General features: G+C 40.0%; 1 protein-coding gene across 5 annotated transcripts in view; it reads right to left on the reverse strand.

The window, feature by feature from the left end:
- ltbp1 (latent transforming growth factor beta binding protein 1) overlaps window positions 1-13472 on the reverse strand; it is a 116887-nt gene that overhangs the window by 41759 nt on the left and 61656 nt on the right. For all 5 annotated transcript variants that reach the window (XM_066670996.1, XM_066670979.1, XM_066671006.1 and 2 more), the window contains exons 8-10: window positions 11036-11138; window positions 6951-7010; window positions 2880-3002 (exon numbers count right to left, since the gene is read on the reverse strand). In XM_066670996.1, the coding sequence (XP_066527093.1) occupies window positions 2880-3002; window positions 6951-7010; window positions 11036-11138 (286 nt within the window). The remainder of the gene's footprint in view (window positions 1-2879; window positions 3003-6950; window positions 7011-11035; window positions 11139-13472) is intronic.

Genomic DNA, 13472 nt, shown 5'->3' on the forward strand with positions numbered 1-13472 from the left:
ATTAGCTGCTGATTAAGTGCAAAAAAAATGCTCAGTTTCAGCCCAAACCCATGTACACCCATACTTAAGCAGCACACATGTCACATTAATCACAAAGCAGTGAGCAAGATTGCTGATCTGAGATCAGATTGGTCATTATAAACCTCTGTAAAGAAGAACCTATGGGTCAGAAAGGGCACAGTCTATTCCAAGGTGCTGGATAGATATATTGATATGCATTCAGTGGCTAGTAATAGCTTTCTTCATATATAATGGAACAGTATTTCTCAGTTAGCTAGATAACCCACACAAAAAAACTAAGCCTGTGCTAAAGAGGTTAGGGATTTTTCTATGACAAACTACACGTTTAGCTTAAAGAGCAATGCCAATGACTGATAATAGGCAGGTCAATAATGGAATGGCACTTTCCAAACAAGTGTAACATTAGCATTAGTATCATATAACAATTACCTAGGAAAAGGTCTCCTATCATATTTTTGTGGGTTTTTGGTCACTTACTTGTTACAGATTTCTAGCTTCTTGAGAAATCCTGCTTCATGAAATACCCCCTTCAAGAGTCAGACATTATAGATATAAATGTCTTCAACACCACAAATTCTGAACATTATCCGATGTCACTGTGTTGTGTTGGCCCTGACCTGGGTGGGAAATGTCTACAGTCGGGCTGAAGGGCATTCATGCATTTATTTGAGCCAGGCAGTGAGCTCTAGTCAACATACATGCAGACCGGTGTGATCTCTCAATCAAATTCTCCAAATACATTTCACATTACCAGCACTATAACGCATGCATAAACTCAGCTAGCATCCCACCGGCTTCACACTGCAGCGGTAGAACATGGTAAAAAAGAAATGTACAGTATTTTCAGTATATTTCGGTTGTACACTTTACTCCCTGTACATATATAATGAATATAAGTAACACAGAACTCAATTCTGTATTTTATACGTTTGTATATATTTATACATTCCAAAATTCCAAATTTCCAAAAAAGTTGGGACACTAAACAAATTGTGAATAAAAACTGAATGCAATGATGTGGAGATGGCAAATATCAATATTTTATTTGTAATAGAACATAGATGACAGATCAAAGTTTAATCTGAGTAAATGTAACATTTTAAAGGAAAAATATGTTGATTCAAAATTTCACAGTGTCAACAAATCCCAAAAAATTTGGGACAAGTAGCAATAAGTGGCTGGAAAAAGGAAATTGAGCATATAACGAACAGCTAGAAGACCAATTAACACTAATTAGGTCAATTGACAACATGATTGTGTATAAAAAGAGCTTCTCAGAGTGTCAGTGTCTCTGAAGCCAAGATGGTAAGGGGACAGGGATAACCCAAGTTGTTATCAACGCTCCGTTCAGAAGCCTGCATCACTGATGGTATGGGGTTGCATGAGTGCTTGTGGCATGGGCAGCTTGCATGTCTGGAAAGGCACCATTAATGCAGAGAACTATGTTCAGGTTCTAGAACAACATATGCTCCCATCTAGACGTCATCTCTTTCAGGGAAGACCCTGCATTTTTCAATAAGATAATGCCAGACCACATTCTGCAGCAATCACAACATCATGGCTACGTAGGAGAAGGATCCGGGTACTGAAATGGCAGCCTGCAGTCCAGATCTTTCACCTATAGAGAACATTTGGCGCATCATAAAGAGGAAAGTGCGACAAAGAAGGCCCAAGACGATTGAACAGTTAGAGGCCTGTATTAGACATGAATGGGAGAGCATTCCTATTTCTAAACTTGAGAAACTGGTCTCCTCTGTCCCCAGACATCTGTTGAGTGTTGTAAGAAGAAGGGGGGATGCCACACAGTGGTAAAAAATGGCCTTGTCCCAACTTTTTTGGGATTTGTTGACGCCATGAAATTTAGTAACAACATATTTTTCCCTTAAAATGATACATTCTCTCAGTTTAAACTTTTGATCTGTGATTTGTGTTCTATTCTGAATAAAATATTAGATGTTGGCACCTCCACATCATTGCATTCGGTTTTATTCACAATTTGTTTAGTGTCCCAACTTTTTTGGAATCCGGTTTGTATTTAAAATAAATTATTAGCAACTAGATCTATATTACATTGTCCTTTAAGTCCTCCATACTTTTTTATATTTATTACTAGGGTACATTAAATAGAATTCACATGCCACTCTGTAGCTTCAATTTTTTTTGCCTCTATCACTTTGAGTTGAAGCTGTTGTAGTGGGCAGGTGTTAAAAACCCAGCCCTGCAAACACAGGAACACGGAAGAAGCTGGGGAGAAAGAAAAGAGAATGTTTCTTTTCATCCTCCTCAGAACAAAAGGTCGCAGAAGCCTGTTCCAAAACTGTCATCTAGCACTTCCAAAACACTTTTCAGTGCAGATACAACATCTGCTGCTTTTAATATTCATCAGAGAGACACAGAGTGTGCTCAGGTTACTACTATGTGTGTGTAAGTATGCGTGCGTGTGTGTGTGTGTGTGCGTGCGTGTGTGTGTGTGTGTGTGTGTGTGTGTGTGTGTGTGTGTGTGAGAGAGAGAGAAAGAGTGTGAGAGTAGGAGCGAGAGAATATGATTCTCACAAAAAGATTCAGATTTCTCCACCACAATCATTCTGTAAAGACCTTCTAGCACCAATGCATCACTGCTATATTACAGCTTCTTCAACATGGTCTTACTGAGAAACACAACTCTCACTAAGAAACTCTGTGTCCCTGTGAATAGATGCAGGTCATCGTAAAACATAAATGAGTGCTTTTATAACACAGTAATTACTTAATCATCAACAAACAGACAAGATGAAAAGAGACAAAAGAGAAAAGGAATGAAAAATGAGGAAGACCAACAAAGAAGATAAGAGAAGAGAAGAGAAGAGAAGAGAACTTACGGTAACAGGCAGTAAGTGTGGCGTCTGGTATAAATCCAGCTTTACACAAGCACCTGTAGCTTCCCATGGTATTGATGCAGTTCCCATTCAGACACACTCCCTGCAGCTGGCACTCATTGATGTCTGGAAAACAGCAAGAGATAGTGATGATGATCTCTCTTTAGTAGCAATATAAAGAAATAACCTTGATTTTATTGCACAATTTCCAATACATTTTGTGCACAATTTTTGACATTAAAACACTGGGACCCAAAGATGCTGTTACAATAGGAGGACAATGTGCATTACAAATGTACAAATACATACACATTGCACACACACGCACTCTCACACACACACAAGCTTGATCACTGAGTTCAGGGTGATGTTATGTCCTGTTAGATGTGTGAAGAATTGTGTTGAAATGACATCACTCACACACACAGATGTACACACACACACACACACACACTTCTGAACTAACATCATGTTAATGTGTTTCTGACGAAAGACACACTAGTGTTGTAGAGGGGCACAAATACACACACACACACACACACACACACACACACACACACACACACACACACAGCTGCTCCAACATCTGCAGGCTAACTCCTTAACACGCCCACACCAGCTGTCAATCAAAACTCTGACACTGTAATGAGCCATAAAACACCTAAGAGAGAGAGAGAGAGAGAGAGATAGAGAGAGAGAGAGAGAGAGAGAGAGAGAGAGAGATAGAGAGAGAGAGAAAGTGTGTGTTTGGTTGTGTGTGTGAGAGAAATAGGGAAAGTCAATGAAAGAAGGAATGAGGAGGTAGGTGTCAGTTCTAACATAGCAATGAGTAAGCGAGTGCCATACGGTTCATATCTTGCTCATCACATGAATCACTGTGTGAGGGGAATACCTTCTAAAAATGGAGCACTGCCAATATCTGTGTGTGTGAGTGTGTGTGAGAGTGTGTGTTTAAAAAAACAGCTAGACCACAAATTTTACTACTGTAAAGTAATACTTCCCTAAAGCAATGTCAATGGAATGCTCAAATAACGTTACATTCTTGACAAAAGCTCTGTCAGTGTTAGTAAATATCATCCACTGTATGATGTTACATGTACATGGAGGCATATACTGCTCAAATGCATTAACATTTAAACTGGACATTGTGAGAATCCAAGAAAATCAACATGGTCATGTTCCCAGAACACTACTAATTTAGAAAGAACATTACTACAACTTATTTTCCAGGGATGAAGATATGGAATTGTTATGAGAATGTTAAATTATTTCATCATGTTCCCAGAATGCTGTTGTTAGAAAAACACTCCCTAGAATTTGCTTCCACTGTTTAATGACCACCATTATTGTCTCCATGCTGTGATTTAAGCAGATATATTGAAATAGCAGGTTTCTGTTTGTGACACTGGGTTAGTCTGAGGCCATTGTGGACATAATCTTAATGGACTTGTGTCAGTTTGGAGCTCAAAACTTGATGAGGACTTGGTTTGGGTTGGCTGAAAATTCAGCCCAGTAAAAGCTCTTGTATTTATGCTCTCATGCACACATAGACACTCCTCTAATCAAATCGTATTTGCATTCATGTATATTGACTTACGTGGAATATTCCTATATTTCCAAACTATTTAATATTTGTGTGTTTCATCTCCGCTGGGCGTCCTCATACCCAGTCAGGCAAACACAAGCGTTTAAAAAAGCACATAAATCTGCACCCTACAGGCGGAATATGGAAATGAGACCCAAAATGTCCTCATGAAAAAGCCTAAGTACTGACTAACAGAGAGGAAAGTGAGGAGGATCACCGAGCCTGAGGCAAAAATGAATCAGAAGCAGGTTTAGATGCAGGAACTTCTCTCAGACACACGTCCCTTCATTTCATTCCTGGAAAAGTTCACAAAACTGTAGTCACCATTGCGCTCAGAGCTACCAAACCTTACAACAGCATTTAAAGGCAACCCGGCTATTAGTAAACACATCAAACTGCCCTAAAGGACTAAAGGAAATAGGGTAATAAGATCCAAACGTCTTTACAAGAGTAGAACAGAGTAATAGCAGCCAGACTATACCGGAGTTCTCTGTTCTGACTGAGGTGAAACAAACACTGAAAATCCTGAAGACAGCGGCTACAATGCACTAGATTTTGAACAAGTGAAAGAAAGAAAGATAATAAATGGTCAGCAAAAGTTAATAAGCCCTTAACAAATTAATATCAGTCATACAGAGAAAAGTGACACACAATATAGTATTATCTTTCAAATATCTGGCTATTTATCAAAATGGTAATGACAACAGAAACCAAAAAAAGTTGGACTGACAGCCTTGAAAGAAAAGAACTGAATTCTCTGGAGGAATGGACCTCCATTGTTTAAATATTTTGGTTCATGTTGTGTTCACACTTGAAACGAACCGCACCAGGATTTGTTTAGAAAGTGACAGAGACCCACCTGCTCCTGCCCCCATTCGCTTGTTTGGTGAGCACTACAGTTTGAAAGGAAGCATTCACACTTGCTCTAACAAACTGCAGTAAGAGAGCAATTACACCAAGCTTCGTATGAATCAAACCAAAGCTGAAATGTATAAACACGCACTAATTCTCGGAGCCTGCTCTACTGTCTGAATGAAAAAAGTATTAATATTACTTCTCCATCATCATTTATTTTCATAGCCTCAAACTAACAGTACAGCGTAACTAATATCAGCCCTTAATTGCTAGTTTTTATGATACATATGCTTGGTCTACTACAGCTAAAGATGGGCCTGGATTTGGACTGATCCAATTCATCACTCAGTGGTTTAATATAAGAATAACATGTGGTTTAGAACTTTCTAGACGTCCCATCTCTAGATATTCCTGTCTGCAGTAGCTGGGCGCTCTTCCCGCGCCCAGAGCCTACAGCTCTTTTAGCTGCGGTGCAGTTGGGGGTTTGGCAATAGTGACTACTAACACACATCTGTGTGGGCTCACACTCAAACACACACACACACACACACACACACACACACACACACACACACACACACACACACACACACACTTTCTCTCTCAGAAAATGTTAGGTGAGGTCAGAAAGGCCAATGAGTTGTTCCTTATGTTGTGTGTATGTATAGGTGTGTGTTTCAAAACCTCTGCCCAAGCCATGCGCTCAGTAAAATGCAGCATTTTATCAATATTTTAAAGAAAGTTAAAGATAAACTACTAAAATCCAAAAGACATTTGTTGATATTTCCATGTGCACGCTTGAGGATTCAACACAATTCGAGGCAAGTGGTGATTATGAAGTTTGCACAGTGGTAACGGTTAGATACAAGCATTCATTACATGGACATATGAACGTAATAGTTCCAGGGAAATAAATAAACATGTCTTGGCTTATTGACTATACACGGAGTAAGGGTGGAAATATTTGCCTGTTTATTTTTTTAAACATCTCTTCATGCTCAATGTCATGAACCATGACGTAAAGAAACAGAACTATTTTTTCTTTCCTCTCTCTGTCTGGACTTTAGTAAGTGAGGGTGTGGTGAGGTGTGAGGAGGATGATAGAAGCTCGTATGCATTAGAGTCATCTCTCACAATCTTACTTAAACTGAACTCAGATTACACAGATCTATCAAATGTGACACCTGTCTCTCCTCTGGTCATGCCTTTCTCTCTCTCTCTCTGAAGCAGGACACATTGCTCAGAGAGCGGGTGACTCTTATCAGTTTGATGGATTCAAGTGAACTCAGAGGGGACAGCTTCAGCAGTTTGAAAATATAAATGTAACCACTCAGAGGGAAGCCCACCAGGGGGTGCTGTATACAGGAAGAAAAAACACACACACACGCACATATATATATATATATATATAAACAAACAGAGTCACATACACAAGCTATACACCCCTCATTAATATGGAGTCCCACCATTTCTTTCGCTAACATCTCTCTCTCTCTCTCTGTGTCCCTCTCTCTATATAAATGAATGAGAAGTGACAAATCATGCTTTTAAGGCTCATTTCTCTCAAGATGAGAAAACACACCCACACATGCGCACATACACACAGACACAATTGAAGAAAATTTAGTTCTTACCAATGCAGCGTGTGCCATTGAATCTCTTGTAGCCCTGAGGACACTCCAGCAGAGGAATAGCTGTGCAACAGAAACAGAAAACAGTGTTTACACACACCAAAATGATGCCTTTGACAGCAGAGACTGAGCAATAATCACAAGAGAAAACCCATGTATGTGTAAAACACACTGCACACACACACACACACACACATATATATATATATATATATATATATATAGTGTGTGTGAGGGTATCCAGCTGATTCAGCACTGTTTAATACACCTGTGGCTGAATTTCATCACATTCTCACAGAAATATTCTGTAGAAACTCCCTATTTCTAACCTTAATTTCAAAAGAAAAGTTAAATGAGCAGGTGCGATAAAAGGAGCATATTCTCTCAGAGTATCCAGCTAGCTACATCTGGACATGTGTTTCACTGTGACTTAATGCCGTTTCTGAATCGACACTCTCTAACTGCTTCTTCCGTGAGTCAATTTCACTGATATAAGATTAGTCACTAAAAGGAATAACCAATGTTTACACTGTAGGAAATAGTCCTTCTCTATTCAATGAAGAGAAAGCAGGAAATCGAGTCTGGGTGAGTCTTTAGGAACGGCTGAAAAAAATGCTGTTAAATCCCATTCATTTCAGCAGCACAATCAAGGAGACAAGTAAGGATATGGAAACTGAAATGTGGACATTTCTCCATACATAGCCCAGAAGTCTCCACCTTAAACACCTGAACGCCAAAACCAGGCTGGGGCCCAGGCTGCTGGAACAAGGCCACGTTTGTTAGCGTGCTAGCCAACGTCTTTACCAGCTACATCCTGTCTCCAGGAACACAATTAGGCAGTTCACACACTCATGCCAAACTCTCCCTTGAGCCCCCGGTGCTCTGCAACACTGAGGCTTTGTGGAGGTCCTGGGCACAGAGGAAAAAAACAGAAAATGGAGGACGCCTGATGATTAGGGAACAACATTGTGCTCCTGGAGAACACTGAGACACATGATAAAGCAGACTGATACAAACACTTTGCCTACTATGTTCACTCCTGTTCTCTAGAGGAAGGGAGGGGTAGTTTACCGCTGAAGGAAAGAGGTTGGCTCATTATCTATAGCTGAACTTTTATCACCATTTAATTCAAGTCAGCACTGGCTAAAGTTACATTTAGCATTGTACAACACTGCTAATTGTAGAGAATGGCTAAACATTTATGGTTGAATCAGGTATCCGTTTTGAATCCAGCTGAAACAACAAACTGTGCAACACCGCTAATTACAGAAGCTAGGCACTATTTTGTTGTTGAAACTCTATTACTTCTGAGTCAAGTGTAATACAAGATACAGATTTCAAATGACTGTACATTGCTAAGGGCTGGCTAATTCCAGTTAAAACCTTGTTAATGAGTCAAGTTGTAAGAAAATAAAGAGCTAGTGTTCTTCAACACTGCTCATTTCTTGAGGCTGGATAATTATTTGTGGAACAAATGTTATCATTACACTATTAAAAGGAAACGTGCACTGTTGCTGGCCAATACATTCAGTTTTCTCTCCTCTGCTGGACCAGACACTTTCCTTGAAGACCCAAGAGGAAAAGAATAAAGGAAAGGAAAAAAGGAACAAGCCATATCTGTGTGGAAAAGTGGTTTTAGTTCCGTCCCAGTGGAACTGGAGGAAATGAATGTCGGTATCAGGGTTCAGCTCTCTCTATCTCTCTTTCTCAGTCGAGTGAGAGAGAGAGAGACAGAGATAGAGAGAGAGAGAGAGAGAGAGAGAGAGAGAAAGAGAGAGAGAGAGAGAGAGAAAGAGAGAGAGAGAGAGAGAGAGAGAGAGAGAGAGAGAGAGAGACTGACTTCTCTCTGTTCTAGAAATAAGCTCTTAGTCTGGAGACTGTCTGTTCCTTATTTATCTGTGTAAACACAACAGTCCCATAATACCTCCTACTCCCACCACAAAAGTCCAGGCCATTCTGATATATATATATAAACACAAACAAACACATACAGATCATTCTCAGTGCTGCCATTACACTGGGGTGATGGTGGTATTTTAGTGTGTGTTATGTTGGTGTGTGAGAGGATCAGACACAGCAGTGCTGCTGGAGGTGCTCCACAAGGGGGTGCTATTCATTGTAGGACTTTTCAATGTGTTCAGTGTGAATCAAAGACACTGTCGCTGTGTCCAAAACTGTTCTCTCTTCACTATTTATTCACCATATTTAGTAGTGTTCAAAAACATAGTGGACAATATACATTGCAGTTAAAAAATTCCACAATGCATCGCAAAAATTAGTGTATAACCCATGTATACTATCTGCCACTAGTGAATAATGCACAAACCCAAGTTCTCTACCCTCCTGAATTCAGTTCCGTATAATAGTGCACAGTTTAGTGAGTAATAGGGAAATGAACAGCCGTTTCAGACACAGTGTGAATGTCTTAGTTAGATAACAGATAACTACACTAAATGGCCAAAGTACGTGAACAACTGCTCATTCAAAGTTTATATATAGGTAGATTTGTCCCTATGCTGCCCACCCTGTAGCAGCCTGTAGAGGCCGTCGGCTTCAGTGAGAGACAGCTTCCCGTGATCCAGGTGAGCAGGGAACACTGTCTATAAATAGCTTCTGTCCCTTTAAAGTCTATGTGTATTATTAATTTATGGCCAAGTTTGTGGACATCAGCTCATCAAATATTCCCTCTGGAAAAAAATGGTATAAATATGGATTCTGTTCTCTCGTACTGCAGTAACAGCTTCTACTCGTTTAGTTAGGCTTTACACTACAATGTTGGACCATTTCTATGAAGATTTAATGGTATTCAGCCATGGAAGTATTAAGGAAGTCAGATTCTGATATTGGATGATGGGTTCTGGATCACAGAAGACACTCAAACAGACAGTCCAATTCATCTAAACTTTCAGACATGTAGTGCACATGCATTTTTTCCCCAAATAAAGCCTGAAGTGTATAATGAAGAAAATTAGACAAAAAAGCAACATGGGAGGGATAAGCGTTTGGAAAATTCTGAAACATAAAGGTTAGGAAAACAATGCTGCTAAATTCCATTCATTTCTGTGGTACGCTCATACACATCCCAAAGCAATGAGACCTGGGTGAGAACATGAATGCTGCAGGTTTTCCATATATGGTGTAAATATGTTTTACACCAGTAACTGATGAAAAGAGAGAGTAGCGTAGGGGTCTGCAGACATCCGGAGTGACTTCACAAGAGTGACTCAGCAGGGAGGAACAGAGCATATCCAGACAAGTGTGTGGGTGGCATTGTATTTAGCTCTTTGGTGGGGTTGTTTCAAGAATAGAGTTAGAAAGTGTTCAGTGCTGTTTAGTTCTCCCATTAAATCATTTTTACCACACTACTAATACCCAGAGGGGTCCCCTCAAGGGTTTCTAATCCTTCTGAGAAGGCCTCATGATTTCCAGGAATTCCAGGAACATACAAAAGATCACAGAAACACCCCACAATGACAGCAATACAAAATTCTGAGTGTGGGTGTGTACATGTGTTCTTGAGGGTTAAACAGACTCATTACAGGAGCTGAAGCACTGCGAGGTCCAGATGACTCAGCACGTTTAATACATGAGTATGTGTGTGTGTGTGTACGTAATCAAAGATTTTACAACCTTCCCCTGAGTTGGACACTCATTCATGTTCCTCATTTCTTTTTCCTCCACTCACAGTGTGAAAGTCATCCTTTCCTCTCTCTGGGATCAGAACCATATGGTCACTATGTCTCACTATGTCCATGACTGTGTGCATCGTGTTTGCACTTATTAACCTCTAATCCTACCACTACACACAAGTAGGGATCCATGTTGATCACAGGCTGATTTTCACTTCTATTATATTCTATTCTTGTCATTTAATATGGTTTACAGGAATCAGGCGTTATTCTTTCTTTGGTTCTTTGGTTAATGAATGAGTTTCATCTTCCTCTTAAGGTTCCATTTGTAATAAAGGAATACCCCACAAATTTATAAAAACCAAACATGACTGACAAAGAATGTAATTTCATGAATAGAATCCATGAGAACAGTCTCAGATTCATCTATAAGTGTTTGTTTGAGAATGTGGAACTTACATGATTTTCTGGGACACTTTTGGCATTTGTGGAATCCCCAGGATGTGCCGATAGTTTGGCAGCATTCCTCTTGCTTAGAGAGGCCAGGCAAGGCTTTTCCACACTGCAACACACACACACACACACACACACAAAAGGCATTAACATTTGTGTTATTACATTCCGTATATTTTAGACAGCGTAGTTGATGAATTATCTTTATAACACAAACCTAAACATTTAGATATTGTTTCCTCACTGATGATGTGCCTCCACTTGCTCTGTGTCTTATCTAACCTCAGCAACTGAGCAGCAGCAAAGTGAATAAATATATAAATGAATAAGGTGATAATGGACAAAACTGACCAGAGACACAAGCGAAACCTGTGAACACCACAAGCAAAGGCCTCAGAGACACAGCTAAATCAGGACAGTCTGATCAGTACGAAACCAAGAAGAAATCTTCACTCCTCGGCCATAAACACAAAAATGACAAATGCAAACAAGGTGATAAACCTGAAAATGTACAATGCGAGGCAGGGCCATTTCAGTGTTTGTGCGAGCAATTTCAGTGAAAGTAAAGCTGATAATATTCTGCAGTGTGGTAGAGATGAGGGCGAGGTTCTTAGTTAATGGATCATTCTGGTGAAAACATCTCATTTACACACTTCTAAGTAATATAACGATTTGTCTCAATTGGTAATTGCACCTTCAGAGACTTAAGACTTTTCTTCCGTCCGCCACTTTAGAAACTATACACTTGTCTTAGACTTGGCTAAAGTGAACTGTGAACACTCTTCCTCAGTGCTGGATTGTCTGAAAAATAAAGAGAGTCTGCTTCAGCTGCTGAAGGATTTCAAAGGCACCTCTCAGCTGAGTTCAGGTAGCTTCAACGACAGAGATGCACAGATAGTAGGCTGCAGATTAAATTTCTCCTGGAGTACTACACTTGAAAGGCAAAGATTCCCAAGAGTACGCCTGTGTCCTGTTTGACACATCTCATTTCGTTCTTCTTCCCTCTCCTCTGTTCTCTTCTGCTTTTACAAAACGTGTCCATGCCAGGCAAGTTTAAAAGCTATTAACAGTGAGAGTAGAAGTGGACACTTCAGGATAGCAGACAAGACCAGAGAGAGAGGAAGGGAGAGAGAAAATAGGAGAGGAGGAGACATAGCTGAAGAGGGAGAGAAAGAAAACCAATCAGTCAAACCGACAAGAAGAGAGTGAACAGAGGAGATTCAATTCAACCCTCAGACAAGACTGATCAAACACTTCAATCAGTTGTCTGCTCTCAGAGCCGAGGAGTTTGCGCTCCTGAGATCCACAGCGGACGAATCGGACTCAGCTAATGGTCTGGGCCTGATTAGCCAAGATCATCTCAGCATGACAATTGACTGATGCTAGGAAAGTGCAGCTATCCTTGCTCCATCTACCATCTAAAGATGCTTTCTTATATGCTACTCAGTTCCCATCTCCCAAAGTGAGGTTTGAACGGACAGGTAAACAGCTTGAACTGAAAGCAGAGGCTAGGATAATAGTAAGGTTCCTTTGAGAAAATAACGGTTGCATTCCCATTGGGAATAAATGGACTGCAGGATGAAATTGTTGTTCACGGTGACTATACAACTGCAGAAATAAAGTTTTCACATCAGTGTTATGTAAAGCCTGGGCTAGTCAGCCAAACTGGCTCTTGGACATTCCTGGAATGAATGGATAAGGGTAGGAACACATTTCAAGATCCAAGGACCACAATGGAGACAATACCTCTTGCTACATTTACATTTGGTCTTATCCAGAGCAACTTACAAAAGTGCTTTGTGTTCAGAGTTTTTGTTGTAACTAATACAAACAGGTTTGAGTCTAAAATAGACTTGATCTCAAACACTGCCAGAACAGGGCCAGTGCTGATACACAGAAATAAACATAGAGAATTAAACACAGTACAGGTGCACGACCTATTAATTCCCTGTCAGTGTTTGTAACTGTATGTTCACACCTTGAAAGACGATAGAGAGCTCAACACAGCATATACACTGCAATTCAACAAATACTTTGATTAGTGTTCACAATTTTAGTATTTTTAGCTCTCCACTCTGTTTTTTCGCTCGGGCCAGGTCTGATGTGTCAAGTCAATAAACGGATAAAAAATAAACTGGGGTCTTGACCCGATATGCTCAGGCTTCCTCTCTCGGCTCATGGCACAAAAACAGCACCTGGATGTGTTTAGACAGGACAGAGAGAATCCTACAGACATTGAAAAGCAAGCGCTGAGAAGAGGATATCGCTTTATTCCTGCTCCATAGGTGGGTAATATTGACTTACTTAAGGTGGATTTGAATCTAAATGCAGTAGCGCACTAACTGCATAAAAGTAAACACAGACCGAAAATGCTACAAAACTAAACAACTCAAGTTACAAACGAGTTTCTGTTGTAATTCAAAATGTGAATAAAAACAAACAT

The sequence above is a fragment of the Hoplias malabaricus genome, chromosome 1 (assembly GCF_029633855.1).
Source record: "Hoplias malabaricus isolate fHopMal1 chromosome 1, fHopMal1.hap1, whole genome shotgun sequence".
NCBI classification, from domain to species: domain Eukaryota; kingdom Metazoa; phylum Chordata; class Actinopteri; order Characiformes; family Erythrinidae; genus Hoplias; species Hoplias malabaricus.